The sequence below is a fragment of the Phyllostomus discolor genome, chromosome 11 (genome assembly GCF_004126475.2).
Source record: "Phyllostomus discolor isolate MPI-MPIP mPhyDis1 chromosome 11, mPhyDis1.pri.v3, whole genome shotgun sequence".
NCBI lineage: Eukaryota > Metazoa > Chordata > Mammalia > Chiroptera > Phyllostomidae > Phyllostomus > Phyllostomus discolor.
In genome coordinates this window covers 5,577,634-5,592,039 of record NC_040913.2, presented here as the reverse complement: position 1 = coordinate 5,592,039, position 14,406 = coordinate 5,577,634, and the positions used below count along the sequence as shown (strand labels likewise).

Sequence of the window (14,406 nt, the reverse complement as noted above, 5' to 3'; positions counted from 1 at the left end):
ATAGGGATATCGAGCTGTACGGAAACTGGCATCTACAGCTGTCTGTCCCTACACATACAGGTATCTGTCTCTCTATTATCTAGAGCCTTCTCTCTGCACGCACACAGTGAGGTGCGGAATCAGCTCAGGTGACTGTGGGGACCGAGAAGCCCCACAGCCCGCCGCCCGCAGGCTGGTGGCTCAGGGAAGCCCGTGCGGTGAGGTCTAGTCTGCGCTCCGAGGCCTGACAGCCACCGGCGGGGCGAGTCCGGTCCGTCCAGTCTGCGCGCAGGTGCGGCCTGGTGTCTCCGCTCAGCCGGCGAGCGGCGGGCAGGGGGAACAGGGTCTCCCTTCCTCCCACGTCTCGTTCCTTCACGTCCTCGAGGGACTGGGTAACGCCCACCCACGCCGAGGTGGGCGGTCTGCTTGACTCGGTGTGCCAGCTCAGGTGCGCATGCCACGTGGCGGCACCCTCACAGGTACGCTCGGAATAACATTCCGTCACACACCTGGGCGCCCCGTGACCTCGTTAAGCGGATGTGCGGAATTCTCCATGTCACACGTGTTCCGGGCCCGCTGGTTGGAAGTGCGGGTCACCGTGGCCGAGGCACCCAGGGCGTCGTCCTGTTGGCGCCTGTGGGCTAGGCTTGGCTGAGAGCTCGTTTGTAGCAGAGCCGCCCGCGTTCCTCCGCCCGTGTGCTCCCCGCAAGTTGTCAGCGGTCCGGGGGCGTGGCCAGACCTGGGTGTGGGCCCCGCGGTGAGACTGCAGGTCCGTGCTCCTTCCGTTGTGGGGTGCACCTCTTGTCCCCTTTGATGGTGTCAGCAGCTGTGGGCCAGCAGCACATGCCCATAGTTTCTGATTTATGTTTCGTTTGTTGGTTGGGATGCTTTTTAAAAGAGATGCTTCCCTTCATCTACTGCTCGGCTGCTCAGTGAACAGTGTATGTAGGGAAGGAAGGCCCAGAGCCTCTCCTTCGTCATCAGGAGGATGAATCGGTTCCTCTACACCAGAGGTGACTGTGTTTCTTTTTCACGTATAATGAATTCACACATTTAATGTATTTGATCAGTTTCAATCAGGGCATTATTACTCCATGTAAAGCTCAGACGGCCCCATCTTTGGCCGGCGCTGGTCCCCTCAGGTCGGCTCCTGAGTGCTCTCCGTGTGACCCGGTGGGCTGCGACGGCTTACAGTCCGGTGTGACAGAGGTTCCGGGGCCTCCTGCCACAGATCCTGCCCCAGGTGTGGAACCAGCCACACCTGAGAAGCCCTGCGTTCCTTAGCGAGAAATGGCATTTCAAAGCCACAGTCTGCCTGTTAAGAACATGCATCTCTGTTAGATAGACCTTTATTTCTAGGCCTTTTCCGTGGAAAGAGCTAGTTCTGTTTCTTAAATGAAAGTGCCTCGTGAGGTCATACTGATACTTCCTGTTCAGATTTGGGGTGATACTAGCAAGTGCTTATTAAAACAGTTAAATAGATATTTTTGGCCCTGGCTGGTGTCGCTCAGTGGATTGAGTTTCAAGCTATGAACCCCAAGGTTGCCAGTTCAATTCCCAGTCAGAGCACATGCCTGGGTTGCAGGCCAGGTCCCCAGTAGGGGGTGTGTGAGAGGCAACCAATCTCATGTCTCACACACTGATGTTTCTCTCCCTCTCTTTCTCCCTCCCTTACCCTCTCTCCAAGGTAAATAAAATCTTTTAAAAAATTGAGAAATAAAAAAGATTTTTTTGTATTGGAATAATTTTGCATTATTCATGTTCCTTTTTCTGAGCACTACCATACTACTTTAGTTTTCAACACAATGTTTTTCTTAATCTATGAAATGTTACCGTGCTCCGGTCTAATTTTCACACACAGTTACGTAACTCAAAGTATCCTACACAAGCATGACGCTCTCCCCTGCGGGTCCCCGATTTACTCGGCTACTGGTCTCTGCCCTCCGCTTTGTGTGCGCTAGGCGTCGGATGTTGCAGGGGCTCCGGCGAGGGGCCAAGGAGGCAGGCAAATGGCCTTCCCCCACCCTGTGTGGGCAATGCTGAGTCGGGGGAAGACAGTGGCTGCAGCCAGAACCCACCCACCCTCTCACTCCTGGTGGAGTCCGGGGAATGGCTCGTTAGCAGAAGTGATGGAAATCAGGGCCTAGAAATGGAGCCGCTGCCAGCAGACAACCAGCAGGGATAAGAGGACCCAGGTGGAGGGAATGGAATATGCAAAGGTACAGCATCCAGAATATTGGAACAGAAAATTCAGCATACACTGATAGTTACTGAAGCTAATGACCAGAGTAATGGCTGAAAGTCAGTAAGAAATAGTGTCACAAAATGGCTTAAGAGAAAACCCTCTGGTGTTAAGGTAGATGCCGCTTTTTTCAAAATTGGAATGGAAATTGAGAATGTCCCTGGCAGAGGGACAGAAGGTTCTATAAGCTGGCAGATGAAACAATAGAATGAGCACATGTTGCCTGTATGGCTTTAATTGTGTTGTAGGTGGTCTCCACCCATTTTGGGGATCGTTGGCTAATTTCAAATTTTAGAATATTAGAAACAGAAGAACAGAGGAAGCTTTAGTTTGTGTTTCGTAATTATTCAAAATATAGGGAGTTCTATAAATGTAAAATATTTATATTCATTTTTATGAGCTCTAAGGAATAAGGGCTCATCTGTGGATTCTGTGCACACTATTTTAGCATTTTTAAATAGACATGCATATAATATAGTAAGGTCACTGATTTGCCACGTAAAATGAAAAGTGTTGTCTTCCTCCTTGTCCTTAACACTTCTTTTCGTAGTGTAAGTAAAGATCTAGAGTGTCGAGTGTGAGCGTGTTTCAGTGCTTGGGGCGGGCTGCTGCGGGGTCTGCCCTCCGCTGAGGGGCGAGAGGGGACCCGGCATCCCGAGCCGGTGCCCCGCGTTTCCCACCCGAGGCTTCCTGCCCTGCTGGCTGCCGCTGATAAGCGTCCAGCGCTGGGCCTTTTGTTTATCGGAGGAAATTCCTGTTAGGTGTGTGCACATTCCCCTTTGTTCTCGGTGCTGGCATCAGGGAGTGGGCCGCGAGGATCCCACCCCACGCTCGGCTTCAGCGGGGTCCTCTCACCGGTGGGGGCCGCCTTCCTGCGTGCGACTGCGGTGGGCTGGGCTCCTCCGGGGCTGCGGATCACCGCTCCGTGTGCGCCAGGAGACAGTCCGTCGGCGGTGACAAACTGCTTAGTGGGTTTTATGAAACAGCATCCGTGCATGTTGATCAGACAGGGGTGTGCTGCCCTGTCTGTGTATCGGTGGTAACTTGACACCATGCGTCTCAGTCCATGGGGAGAGACCTTTGAGGAGGATATTCACCGTAGGAAATTAAACAGTCAATGGGTTTTACTTAGAAACGTTTTTCGTGGCATCTGAATGTTTTTCTTTTGCTACACTCACTATATCCAAAGCCACAGGCCTAATCCGTTCAGTGTTCGGAGGCTGAGAGCCCCGGTCTCGGCTCACTCCCTCCTGCCGCCGGTTCAATCCCTCCTGCTGCCGGTTCAATCCCTCATGCTGCCGGAGCCCGAAGGGTGGCCGAGCCCGAAGGGTAACTGCAGCCACGCACGCGCCGTTCCCACCCAGGAGGTCTGGCGGCGCCTCCTGCAGGAGGCGGTGCGGGGAGGAGCCGGGGCCGATCTTCTTGCTTGTGTCCAAGAACAGAAAATACTGTTTTCCGAACTACTACTTATGTCGCCTTCTGTGTGCTTAATCAACAGTAACTTCTATGAAAATTCGAAAAGTTGTTTTCTCAGTTTGTCTTGGAAAATGTATGGTTTCTTAGCTCAACTGACTTCTTAGAATCAGGCAGATTTATTAGTTGCATAACTGTTTATGTAAATAAACTGACATTTGTAAGAAAATTTCGTACATTTTCATCACAGGGAAGAAAATAGAGTGCTTCATTGCTTTGAAACGTTTTAATTCTTTAGACAGATTCCAACGAAACTCATTTCTCATTTCAGGCCTTTGAAGACCTCAGCAAGCTAATGGTCAAGGTATGTGTCCTTTACGCCCGTTAAATCGATGCCGACTACGGCACAGTTTGGAAGCATGTTTTATTCGCGCACACTTCAGGGACAGCGTTTGCTCCAGTCTCTCCCTGCTCTCCCGACAGGCCAAGGACATGGTGGAGCTCTCCAAGTCCATTGCGAACAAGATCAAAGACAAGCAAGGCGACATCACAGAGGACGAGGTACACGGGCCGCGTTTCAGGGCGTTTGAAACCGCACTGATAGTGCTTTGGTGTTTTGGTGGTTTACCGGTTTGCTTTTTGGGGTTTTTTTTTGTCCTCACCCAAACACATGCTCATTGATTTCAGAGAGACAGATAAGGAGGGAAAGAGAGAGAGGGAGAGGAACATTGATCTCTTGCACCCCAGTCTAAGACCAAACCCAAAACCTAGGCATGTACCCTGACCGGGAATCGAACCTGTGGCTTACTGGTTTATAGGACGACGCTCCAACCCACTAAGCCATGCTGGCCCAGGGCCCAGTTTGCTTTCTTCATGTAATGTTTTACTTCTTTTAGGACTTGAAGATGTGTGAAAATGCCACAGAGAAAGTCAGCCATGAAAACTGTTCATTCTAGTAGGATTATAGGGTATTTTGGTAGCTTTTCTTGGAGTGTATGAAACAGATACTGAAATATATAAGGAGTTGTCTATTTTATACATCATAAGTTTGATGTCGTATTAAATTTGTCTACTGTCTGGTCACGGCCATTATTCTGAGCTTGCTGTCGGGGCACTTGGTTGGCATTAACGACAGCATACTTGTTATTTAAACCACCTGTCACACCAAGCTTGCGCGATAAAGGGAGTGAGAGACAGCAAGACGGAGGGAAGAATAATCAGATGTATGCAGGGAACCACGGGAAATGATGGAGTAGAACTGCATCTGTGATGGAAGGGTTTCGGGTGTCGGGGCAGAGAGACTAATTCGGAATCATCTCTGTGCATTTTTTCCTCTCGTTACAGACCATCAGGTTTAAGTCCTATTTGCTGAGCATGGGAATAGCTAACCCAGTTACCAGGGAAACCTGCGGCTCAGGCACTCAGTACCACATGCAGCTGGCCAAGCAGCTGGCTGGGATACTGCAGGCACCTCTGGAGGTAAAGACCAAACCTACATGGGCTTTTGAAATGGTGTTAAATCATCTCCGTGTCATCAGAAACCTCCAGGGCATCACTTCTCTCACGATGCGGTTACTGTTCAACCAACATGCTATTGTTTTCTTTCAGGAACATTAAGTTAGCTCAGTGTGCTTATGAACAGATTCTTTGTCAGTAATCTCCTAAATTGTTTTCGATTTTCATTTCAGATATCTGTAACTTTTTATGTCTATTTAATATGAAGTTTTTCTTACCTCTTATTTTCAAAAAGAAATATATGACCTCTATATATTTAGGTATATTTGTATATAAGTAGTCAATAGACAGGGTGGGGCAAAAGGAGGTTTACAGTTTGTAAGGATAATAATGCAACAATTAATAAATAACAGTACACAAATAAACTGGTGTACGCACAACTGTAAACCTGCTTTCGCCCCACCCTGTACATGCACTGTTAGTTTCATAGTAAGATTTCTTTGAGTCTGGCATTCAGGCAATCAGAACTTCGTTTATTAAAGTACTAGTATTAAGAAATACCTCAAACGTACGACAAAGCAGAAGAGTGTCACACGTCCCGACGTGCCTGTCACCTGGCTTCCCCGGCAGGCCCACCTGCACTTGGTGTGGCCGAGGCCGACGCCGGCCGCCACCACGTCACTGTATCTGCAGACACTCCGGTGTGTGGTTGTGATAACAAACACACCCTCACGTGTAATGGGAATCCCTTTTCACCCCTAAGAGTAAAAACTAACTTGACTTTTCTTAAATATCCAGTTTTTGTTCACATGTTCTCTTACAGTTGATTTGTTTGAATCAGGACACACTGCAACTGGTTGATGTGTCTCTCAAGTTTTTCCTTTTTAATTCTGTGGGTTTGCCCTCCTCCCCCCTCCCCCCACCCCTGCCCCCAGTTGACTGACTGAAGGAACTAGTGGCTTATCTGATCGAGTGTCTCGGAGTCTGGGTTTTGCTGACTTGTGTGTTAGCATGGCTCCCCGTGCACTGGTGGTTATATCTAGAAGTTCTGTTGTTGTTTTTTTCTTTCTGATGAAAACATTTCACAAAGGGGTTGTACCTCCCCACCGGGAGGTGCGTGTGCCCGACCGTCTTTGTGGCGGTGGCAGCCGCTGGCCGTCACCGTCTAGTTATTCACAGTGGGAGCCGCGAGGTGGTGCCCGTCCCACCCAGGTCTCCAGCGGCGCCTTGTCAGTCGGCTGGAATCTCAGACACGGTGGGAACTCGGTGCGGGGCCCTCTTTTCTTCCGAGCAAATGTGGACAGTGATTGTGACACTGAAGTCCAGATTTTGAACTTGAAATGTCTGATGGCATCTAAGTTCTCCTGTGAGTAAGCAGTGTTTTTAAAAGCTCCTGAAGACATCTTGAGACTTCTGATTCCACCTCGACTGTGATTGCTGAGACGCGCCGACAGGTGCTGTGTACCAGGTAACGCTTCCCCACGTTTGTCGTCCTCCCAGGAGCGAGGCGGCATCATGTCGCTCACGGAGGTGTACTGCTTGGTGAACAGAGCCCGAGGGATGGAGGTGAGCACGGAGTCCCCAGATTTCCTTCTTTCACAACTAAACACAGGCCTTCTCCATATAACACAGGTTCCCCACAGGGAGCACAATCTGAGGAAGGGCTGTGGCTATGGAAACGGTTTTGAGGGAGAGGACGGTGCAGTGTGAAGAGCGCTGCCCTGGGGCCTGGGGGTGGTTCTGTGCCGGTCCGGCCCAGTGAACTTGACCTCTCGGACTCAGTCTCCCCGCCTTTAACATGAGGCTTTGGACCGCCGGCCACCTTTCCGCTGCAGAGGCCTGTGTGTGTGCTGGGGGCCGGACAGAGGGACCACCGAGGGACAGCTGCCGCACTCCCTGGGCCGTGAGCCGGCTCTCGCTGACCCTCCACACCCAGATGTCCTCGGCCACCGAGGCTCTGTCCGGCACTCCTCGTGCCCTCAGGGTCAGATGGGGTTCTGTGGCGTCACCAGTGAGCCCCATCCTTCCCGCTCCCCCCCCGGCCCCACCCCTGAGTGGAGCCGGTGCCCTGGGGCTCTATGTGAGTGTCCCTGACCGCTGTTCACTCACTCGCTCCCCGCGTGTCCCCTCCTCGGTCCCCCCGGCAACCAGGGAGGCAGCCCCCGTGACTCTCCTCGGCTGGGGCGGCCTGCGGAGGGGGAAGCCGAGGCTTAGAAAGACTGAATGTTTTCGCCGAAGCTGCTCTCGCAGCCGGTGGCTCGGCGGGGTTTCGGGCTCGGGCCGGGCTGACTCCGTCGCCGTTCGGTGTGGCTCAGGCCGTGCCGGGCACCCGCCCCACCGGGCTCACGCTCTCGGGCTCCGTGGCCTGCAGGGGGAGCCACTAGCCGGCTGCCTGCGGGGACAGCGAGTCCGCATGGGCGTGTGCGGGAAGCGTGAACCACACAGCGGCTTCGCAGGAGTCAGGGCAGAATAAAGGAATGTTGAACATCTCAGCAGTAATTTTTATATCGATGATACGGCGTGGGGCAAAAGTAGGTTTACAGTTGTGAGTGCGTAAAACAGAGCTTATTCTTATATTGTTACTTATTAATTATATTATATTCCATACAAACAACTGTCACCTTACTCTTGCCCCACCCTGTATGCTGAATCTGTTACATATTGGGTATATATCTTTCAGAATTAGTTTCACCCATTTCTTTTACTTTTTTAATATGGCTACTGGAAGATTTTAAAATTACGTGTGTGACTTAATGTGCATTCTGTTTCTATTGGCCAGCACTGCTTTAACGAACAGAAATTTCTGCTTCTTCGTTGATATTTTTGCCTTGTAGTGATCAAGCCACCCAAAACCCGTGATGCGTGATCATCTTTAAACTCCCTCCTCTGCTGTAGTGGTCATTATAACTGTACAGCGTCACACTGTTGATTGGAGTGTGAACTGGATTTTTTTCCTCCCCCCCCCCCCCCATTAGTTGCTCTCACCAGAAGACTTGGTGAACGCATGCAAGATGCTGGAGGCCCTAAAGTTACCTCTCAGGTAAGAACACCTCCGCAGGGAGTTCGCTGGCTGCGGCCACTGCCCTGAAGAGTCAGAGTCAGACAGGAGGGCCCGGCCAGGTGCCCCCCCCCCCCCACAACCCGCCCCCGGGGGTGAGCCAGCACCTGGCCCAGCCTGAGATTAATGTCGACAGAATAGACCGGGCACCACACACACACCCCTGTCACCCTGGCTTCCGTCCTGTGCCTGGCCCGAGGGGCGTGGTGGTCTGACTCTGTGGTGTCCGGGCAGAGAGATAAGAACGGCCCCACAGGGCCCCTCCCACAAGGTCACGGTCGCCAGCCCCTCTTCCCTCAGATGGTTTGTGTTTGTCCCCGGGGACTCACAAGTGCAGCTGTTCAGCTGCGAATTGTGTTTTCCTCGTCCTCAGGCTAAAAAACAATCAGCCAGGCGGGGGTGCGCGGCCCAGAGAGCAGAGGGGACGCTCTTGCAACAGCTGTGCGTGGTGCCAGGCCAGTCCTGGAGCCATCAGGGTGATACTCCGCAAACTGCATAACCGTCTAACCCCCGTCGTACACCTGAAACTAATCCAAAATAGCACTGAATGTCAGCTGTGTTTGAAAAGTGTTAAAAAAATAAATCTAAATGAAAACTGAAAAAAAAAATAGCCAGACAGGAGTATTTTTTTTACAGAGCTTATTCTTATATTGTTATTGATTAATTATATCATATTCCATACAAACAACTGTCAACTTACTTTTGCCCCACCCTGTGGATTGTAGCCTATGGATTGTAGTTCACAGGTTTATGAGCGGTTCATTCGTGAGCGTTACAGCTCTGCCATAGTTGCTGGTGGTGGTTACGTTTCAACTGCTGTCCTGTGTCGCCGCTGCCCTCCCCCCCGGGGGCGCGTGGGAGACGGTGAGAAGCGCTTGCGCCTCCTTCGGGGTCGGAGGCCGCAGGTCCTCACCGCCCGCTCTCCCCGCTGCGCTCGCAGGCTGCGGGTGTTCGACAGCGGCGTCATGGTCATCGAGCTCCAGTCCCACAAGGAAGAGGAAATGGTGGCCTCGGCCCTGGAGACGGTACGTGAGCCCCGCTTCCTCCGGGCGCCAGGGCGTGCTGGGCGGGCCGCTGCCCGTGCCCGGCCGCCGGGGACCAGGATTTCCTCTCGGCCCGGACTTCACTCACCGCTCACATCTGTCGGCCCGGTTAAAAGTGGGTTACCGTGAACAATGGGTAAACAGTCATCAGAGTTCTCCTTTGAAAGCTTTTCAGAGCTTGCTAACACTCAAAACATCTCGAAAGAAAGGAGAATGAAAACTAATGAGGTGCTCTCTTTTTGTGTGAAGCTCAGTCCTGAGAACAGGTTTTTAACTCTGTTAATGAGAGCGTTTTCCATGACAGAACTTTTCCTTCCGCAACACCTACACAAGCAGCATTATAAAACACCACCAGCTGTTCTATGAAATAATTGTTTCGAAAAATATGAACAGCCCTGGCTGCTGTGTCTCAGTGGATTGATTGGGTGCTGGCCTGCAAACCAAAGGGTCATCAGTTCGATTCCCAGTCAGGGCACATGCCTGGGTTGCAGGCCAGGTCCCCGGTGGGAGTGTGCAAGAGGCAACCACTCATTAATGTTTCTCTTCCTCTGTTTCTCCCTCCCTTCCTCGCTCTCTAAAAATAAACAAATGGAATCTTAAAAAAAAATATGAACAGCAACTACAGTTTAGATGGGTTTTATGGCCAAACTGCTAATACTCGTTAGGGTACTTGAAATATTACCGCCTGCATAGACTCTGTGGTGGGTCTGCATAATTTCAATAACTCACGTTTATTGCACGTTTCATTTTAAACTAGATGAAAAAACCAAGACTATAGATATTTCAACCACGTATTTGAAGCCAAACCTGTATCTATGGCCCTTCACTGGATCATGTAACATGAGTTCAGTTAGAACTTGTTATATGTTCCTTTTCAGAAGATCGAAGACTTTTTAGACCTTAGTATAGAGCCTTTATTATATTATGGAGAGCTTCATGTTATTTTAGCCTCTACATTATTCGACCTGGGTCCTTCAGCTTTTGCAGAATTAAACATGAGTGAGGAAGCCTTGGTTCTGTAGTGAATGTTCTTTGGATTCGGGTAGAAAATTCAGGAAACTATTTCCTGAGTATAACTGGTAGGCAGTCTCTCCAGTTAGTACCTAGGTGGTCTAAATGACGATGTGTTTTTTTTTTTTCCCTGCTGTGTGTTTCCGGCAGGTTTCAGAGAAGGGGTCCCTAACGTCAGAAGAGTTCGCCAAGCTGGTGGGCATGTCTGTCCTCCTGGCTAAAGAAAGGTAAGCGAGGCCCCCGCTCCTCATCACAACCTGTGCTTCTGAACCGACAGCTGACCGGCTTTCTCCCTCCACCCCCAGGCTGCTTCTCGCAGAGAAGATGGGCCACCTTTGCCGGGACGACTCCGTGGAAGGCTTGCGGTTTTACCCGAATTTATTCATGACACAGAGCTAAGGGACTTTTGTATTTTAAACACTTTCTCATCCATAGTCCGGCGTTGTGTAGAGTTTGTGTGACATCGAGCTAAGAATAAACACCGATACACTGAGAATCCACCGGAGCTCTGCAGCGCAACGTAAAACCCTTTCAATTTCTCCCTAAATATTACGGTCTCGGAAGCTGATTTAGGGCAAGTCCAGGAAAATACAGAAAAATGGATGCCAACGTGAATTCGAACTCATGCCACAGTTGTATCGAACCCTCACGGTTTACCTTGAAATACGGTGGATTTTGGCTTGACCTTCAGACCTCACCATTCTCTAAAGAAAGGAATTTGGTTCGTGGGGGAAGAAAAAGAAACACGTGTCTGGGCAGGCTAGGTCGTTACTTCGGTGTGACCGAAACGCACTGGCTTGTAAATAAGTGCAGTTTGTCTGTGTCTAATGTGCCCCTTTCGGGGGTTTCCACGGAGCAAGCCCCGCCGCCGTGCCCTTCGAGGACCCGCCGGCGTTGGAGCAGAGCGTCCGCATGCACAGCGCCACCCGAGGCCGCTGCCGGGGGCCCTGCGCCACAGGGGTCACGGCGTCTCCCCCCAGACCCAGTGAAGCACCTTACAAGTGGAGGGAATTTTATTCGACTTGCGTAGGTATTATCTGACTCGTTTCTTTTTTTTTCAAGCGGCAGTTTCATGCCTGGCATGTAAAGAATGCAACTATGTCATTTGTTCAAGAACGCTGTGCATTTTGAAGCCGAATTAAAGAGCTGTGTGGGCACGCCCGGAGTTACGACTGCAGATTTGGGAAGCAGATGGCTCAGGCATTCCCTAGGACCGTGTGTGGGTGCAGGGGCCGGGAGAAGCTTTGACCAGTGTGGGGACCTTGGTGCCCTTTGACCTCATGGCCAAGGCATAGGAGTGGAAAAGTAACGTCTCCTTTTCCTTTCCTCAAGGAGTTTCCACCCTGAACTTGTAGAAATCTTGCTATCATATTCTAGCAATTATTTTTTCCTCACCTCATACATAATACATCATGTGGAGAAACTTTCCGGCTGAAAAATACTACGGAGGTGGCAAAAACTGTCCCACACTGAGTGTAGGTGGCTCAGGTGTTCCCATGGCCTCTCTGACTTCCTGTGTCTGGCTGTACAGCTCGAGGTTCGTAGGGTGCACCTCCAACTCGGGGGCCTGACAGCCACCAAGGGGACCCTCCTCCTGAGACTGAGTCATGGGGGGGACTGGACCGATGGGTTTTGGCCAAGTCTCCGGAGGGACGGGCTCTGTGTGGAGGGAACCACTGAGAGCCAGAGGAGGCAGTCCCCAGTGTCACACCCTGGGGTCCCTGAGATGTCCTCGCTAAGTGAAGAGGCTGCTCCAGGTGCCCTCTGGGAGGGGTCCCCGTAGGAGCAGCCAGAGTCCATCCCTGATCCCACCAGAAAGTGGCCGTGGCCACAGCCGCCGCACCACCTCCAGTGTCTCCGGAATGTGCAGTGGCTGAGGCGTCCTGCCCCAGGCTTCACTCTGCAGACCCGCAGCCGATGCTGCATGGTGACCGATGCTGTTTTGGGGAAAGTTCAGGGTCTGGCTGCCCAAGTCTTTTGGGACTGTCTGGCCATAGTGGAAACTTGTTTGCATGTTCCCCCTACCCCCACGCCGCAACTCCCCCCACCCATCCCCCTGGTGTCTGGGCTGCGGAACTGAGACTGTTTGAGCCACTGGATGCAGCGCCGGCCATGCGGACTCCTGACAGCAAACTCCCACGGTTCGGCGCGCCTGCTCACATTAGTGCGGCAACGCGTCAGCGAGCACGGAGCAATCTGGGTTGTGCAAAGTGAACTACAGTGGCCGTGAAGTGGCATATGAATATATTTTGCAAAAAAAAAAAATTAAAAACAAATACGATTGCTTTCATTGCTTTATTTCGAAAGTGGGCATTCTTCACTCTTTCCAGACCTCAGTATATATATTTTTATCTTTTCTTTTCGGTCCTCTGTTGATAGAGGTTATGTTAAATGCAATCAGCTGGGCGCTAAGTGCAAAAAAGCTCTGTCTTGGTGCTTGTAACAATATAATGGTTGTTTTTATTTTCCTAACTTTGCTCTTGGGAGCATTGATCTGTAGCTTTATGGTAGTGGAATATTTCTCAGCACATACTGTCAAGAAAATTTTACACTGTACAACTGAAGATTGTTTTCAGGGTTAAATGATTGGTATTAATGTATATAAAGTTATTGCAAGATTTAAAAATGATTTTTCTTAACTTGGTGTCTTTTTAAATACCCCTTGAAAAAATATATGAAAATGATGAAACTTTCGTCAGAGTAAGCCAGTATATGGTACAATGTATTCTTTTAGATGTATAATCAAGAGTCGATTATAAATATCAATGACCTCAAGCTCTTACTAGCTCAGTGGTTTGAAAAGCATGGCAGGCGGCTCCTGAACTGTTTGTTTTAAGTCGTGGATGTGATTCCACAGCCGACCGGCCAGGTGTGTTCCGTGAACGCACTCCGCCCTCCCCCCTGGCGCCGGACCGGGATGACCAGATGGGAATCCAGGTCATCGTGCCCAGCCCCTTAACATGGTGCTTCTTCATCCAGCCATCTCAGAGCTTCCGTTGTGGTGCAGCAGAGTCGCAGCTTGCAAGGTGGCTAGGTTTCGAACGCTGTGCCTGAAAGTATAAAATCGGACATGCTCAGAATGATCCTGAAACCTCTTACATTGCCAATAAAGTTCTGCGTGCAGTCTTACATCAGAGTTCCTGTAGTGGTGCATGGGCATGAATATTTTATGAATTTAGTATGTACGATGTGTAATAAAAACTACATATCAACAAGAGGCTTGTAGAACCCCAATAATTAAACTCCTTAAATGTGTGTGTCTCTTTTTTAGCTGGTAGGTATGGTTGAATTTATGTAAATCTATTGCTAATCTGATCTCTCACGATAGATCTGGAGTAGACGCCCACAGGGGCAGAGATTTTTGCCTGTTCACGGATACATTCTCAGAGCCTGGAGCAGGGCCTGGCACACAGCACGCACTTAATAAACGTGTATGGAGTGAATGGACTCTGATGTGTTTCCCTGTTAGAAGTTTGGCTTCACTTCTTCCTACTGTATCTCCCATTCAATTCAATTAAAAATAGATTCTTTACTACATACCAACTTCGTGTGAGGAACTCTGTGGGCCACCGGTGGGGGGCGGGATGCGAGAGTGAGTAGTGAGACACTGCTGCAGCCCCTCAGAGGGTGGGCTTGTTGCAGGCATGGACATGCAAGCCTTCGCCAAGGACAGAGTGACGTGTGTGCGCTGGAAGGGGTGCGCGCATGGGCCGGCGGAGGCATCTGGGAAGGCCCGCGGGAGGGAAGAGCTCGGTAAAGTACGCACAAGGACCAAGTGGTCAGCAGCAGGTGGGAGGCACTGGGTCAAGGGAACAGCGCACGGTACCCCCCTTCCTATTTCTGGGGCGCATTTCCCTCGTCTATCCAAACTTCCTTCTTTTCTTCCCACTCACTTCCCCACCCCCAATCCTACCTGCTCCAGAAATATTTGTGTCCAGTGCACAACTCTACAATCTCTAAACTCCACAAGAGTTATTGTCTGTCCAATAAACTCGACTTTATATTGTACTGTTCTATAATTATTATCTGGATGCCGTAAGAAAATAGAGAAATTGGTTTCCTTCAAGTTCAAGGATTGTCAAATCACACTTTTGAATTCCCACAGGCCTAAGTCAGTGGTTATGGCGGTGTCCGAGTTAAAGTATTAAGTAAAATGAGTGATTTTGGATTATATGTTACCTAAATCTGTGTCCTTTACCCACTTA

The 14,406-nt window shown here is 50.4% G+C and overlaps 1 protein-coding gene across 1 annotated transcript in view; it reads left to right on the top strand.

Annotated features, from left to right (window-relative positions):
• The window catches only part of VPS36 (vacuolar protein sorting 36 homolog), a 29,740-nt gene extending 16,410 nt beyond the window's left edge, over positions 1 to 13,330 (top strand). Inside the window, exons 7-14 of the mRNA XM_028526594.2 lie at positions 3,966 to 3,998; positions 4,118 to 4,195; positions 4,979 to 5,113; positions 6,590 to 6,655; positions 8,065 to 8,129; positions 9,088 to 9,172; positions 10,352 to 10,428; positions 10,507 to 13,330. Of these exons, the coding sequence (XP_028382395.1) occupies positions 3,966 to 3,998; positions 4,118 to 4,195; positions 4,979 to 5,113; positions 6,590 to 6,655; positions 8,065 to 8,129; positions 9,088 to 9,172; positions 10,352 to 10,428; positions 10,507 to 10,600 (633 nt within the window). The 3' untranslated portion in view covers positions 10,601 to 13,330. The remainder of the gene's footprint in view (positions 1 to 3,965; positions 3,999 to 4,117; positions 4,196 to 4,978; positions 5,114 to 6,589; positions 6,656 to 8,064; positions 8,130 to 9,087; positions 9,173 to 10,351; positions 10,429 to 10,506) is intronic.
• Positions 13,331 to 14,406: the final 1,076 nt, after the last annotated feature.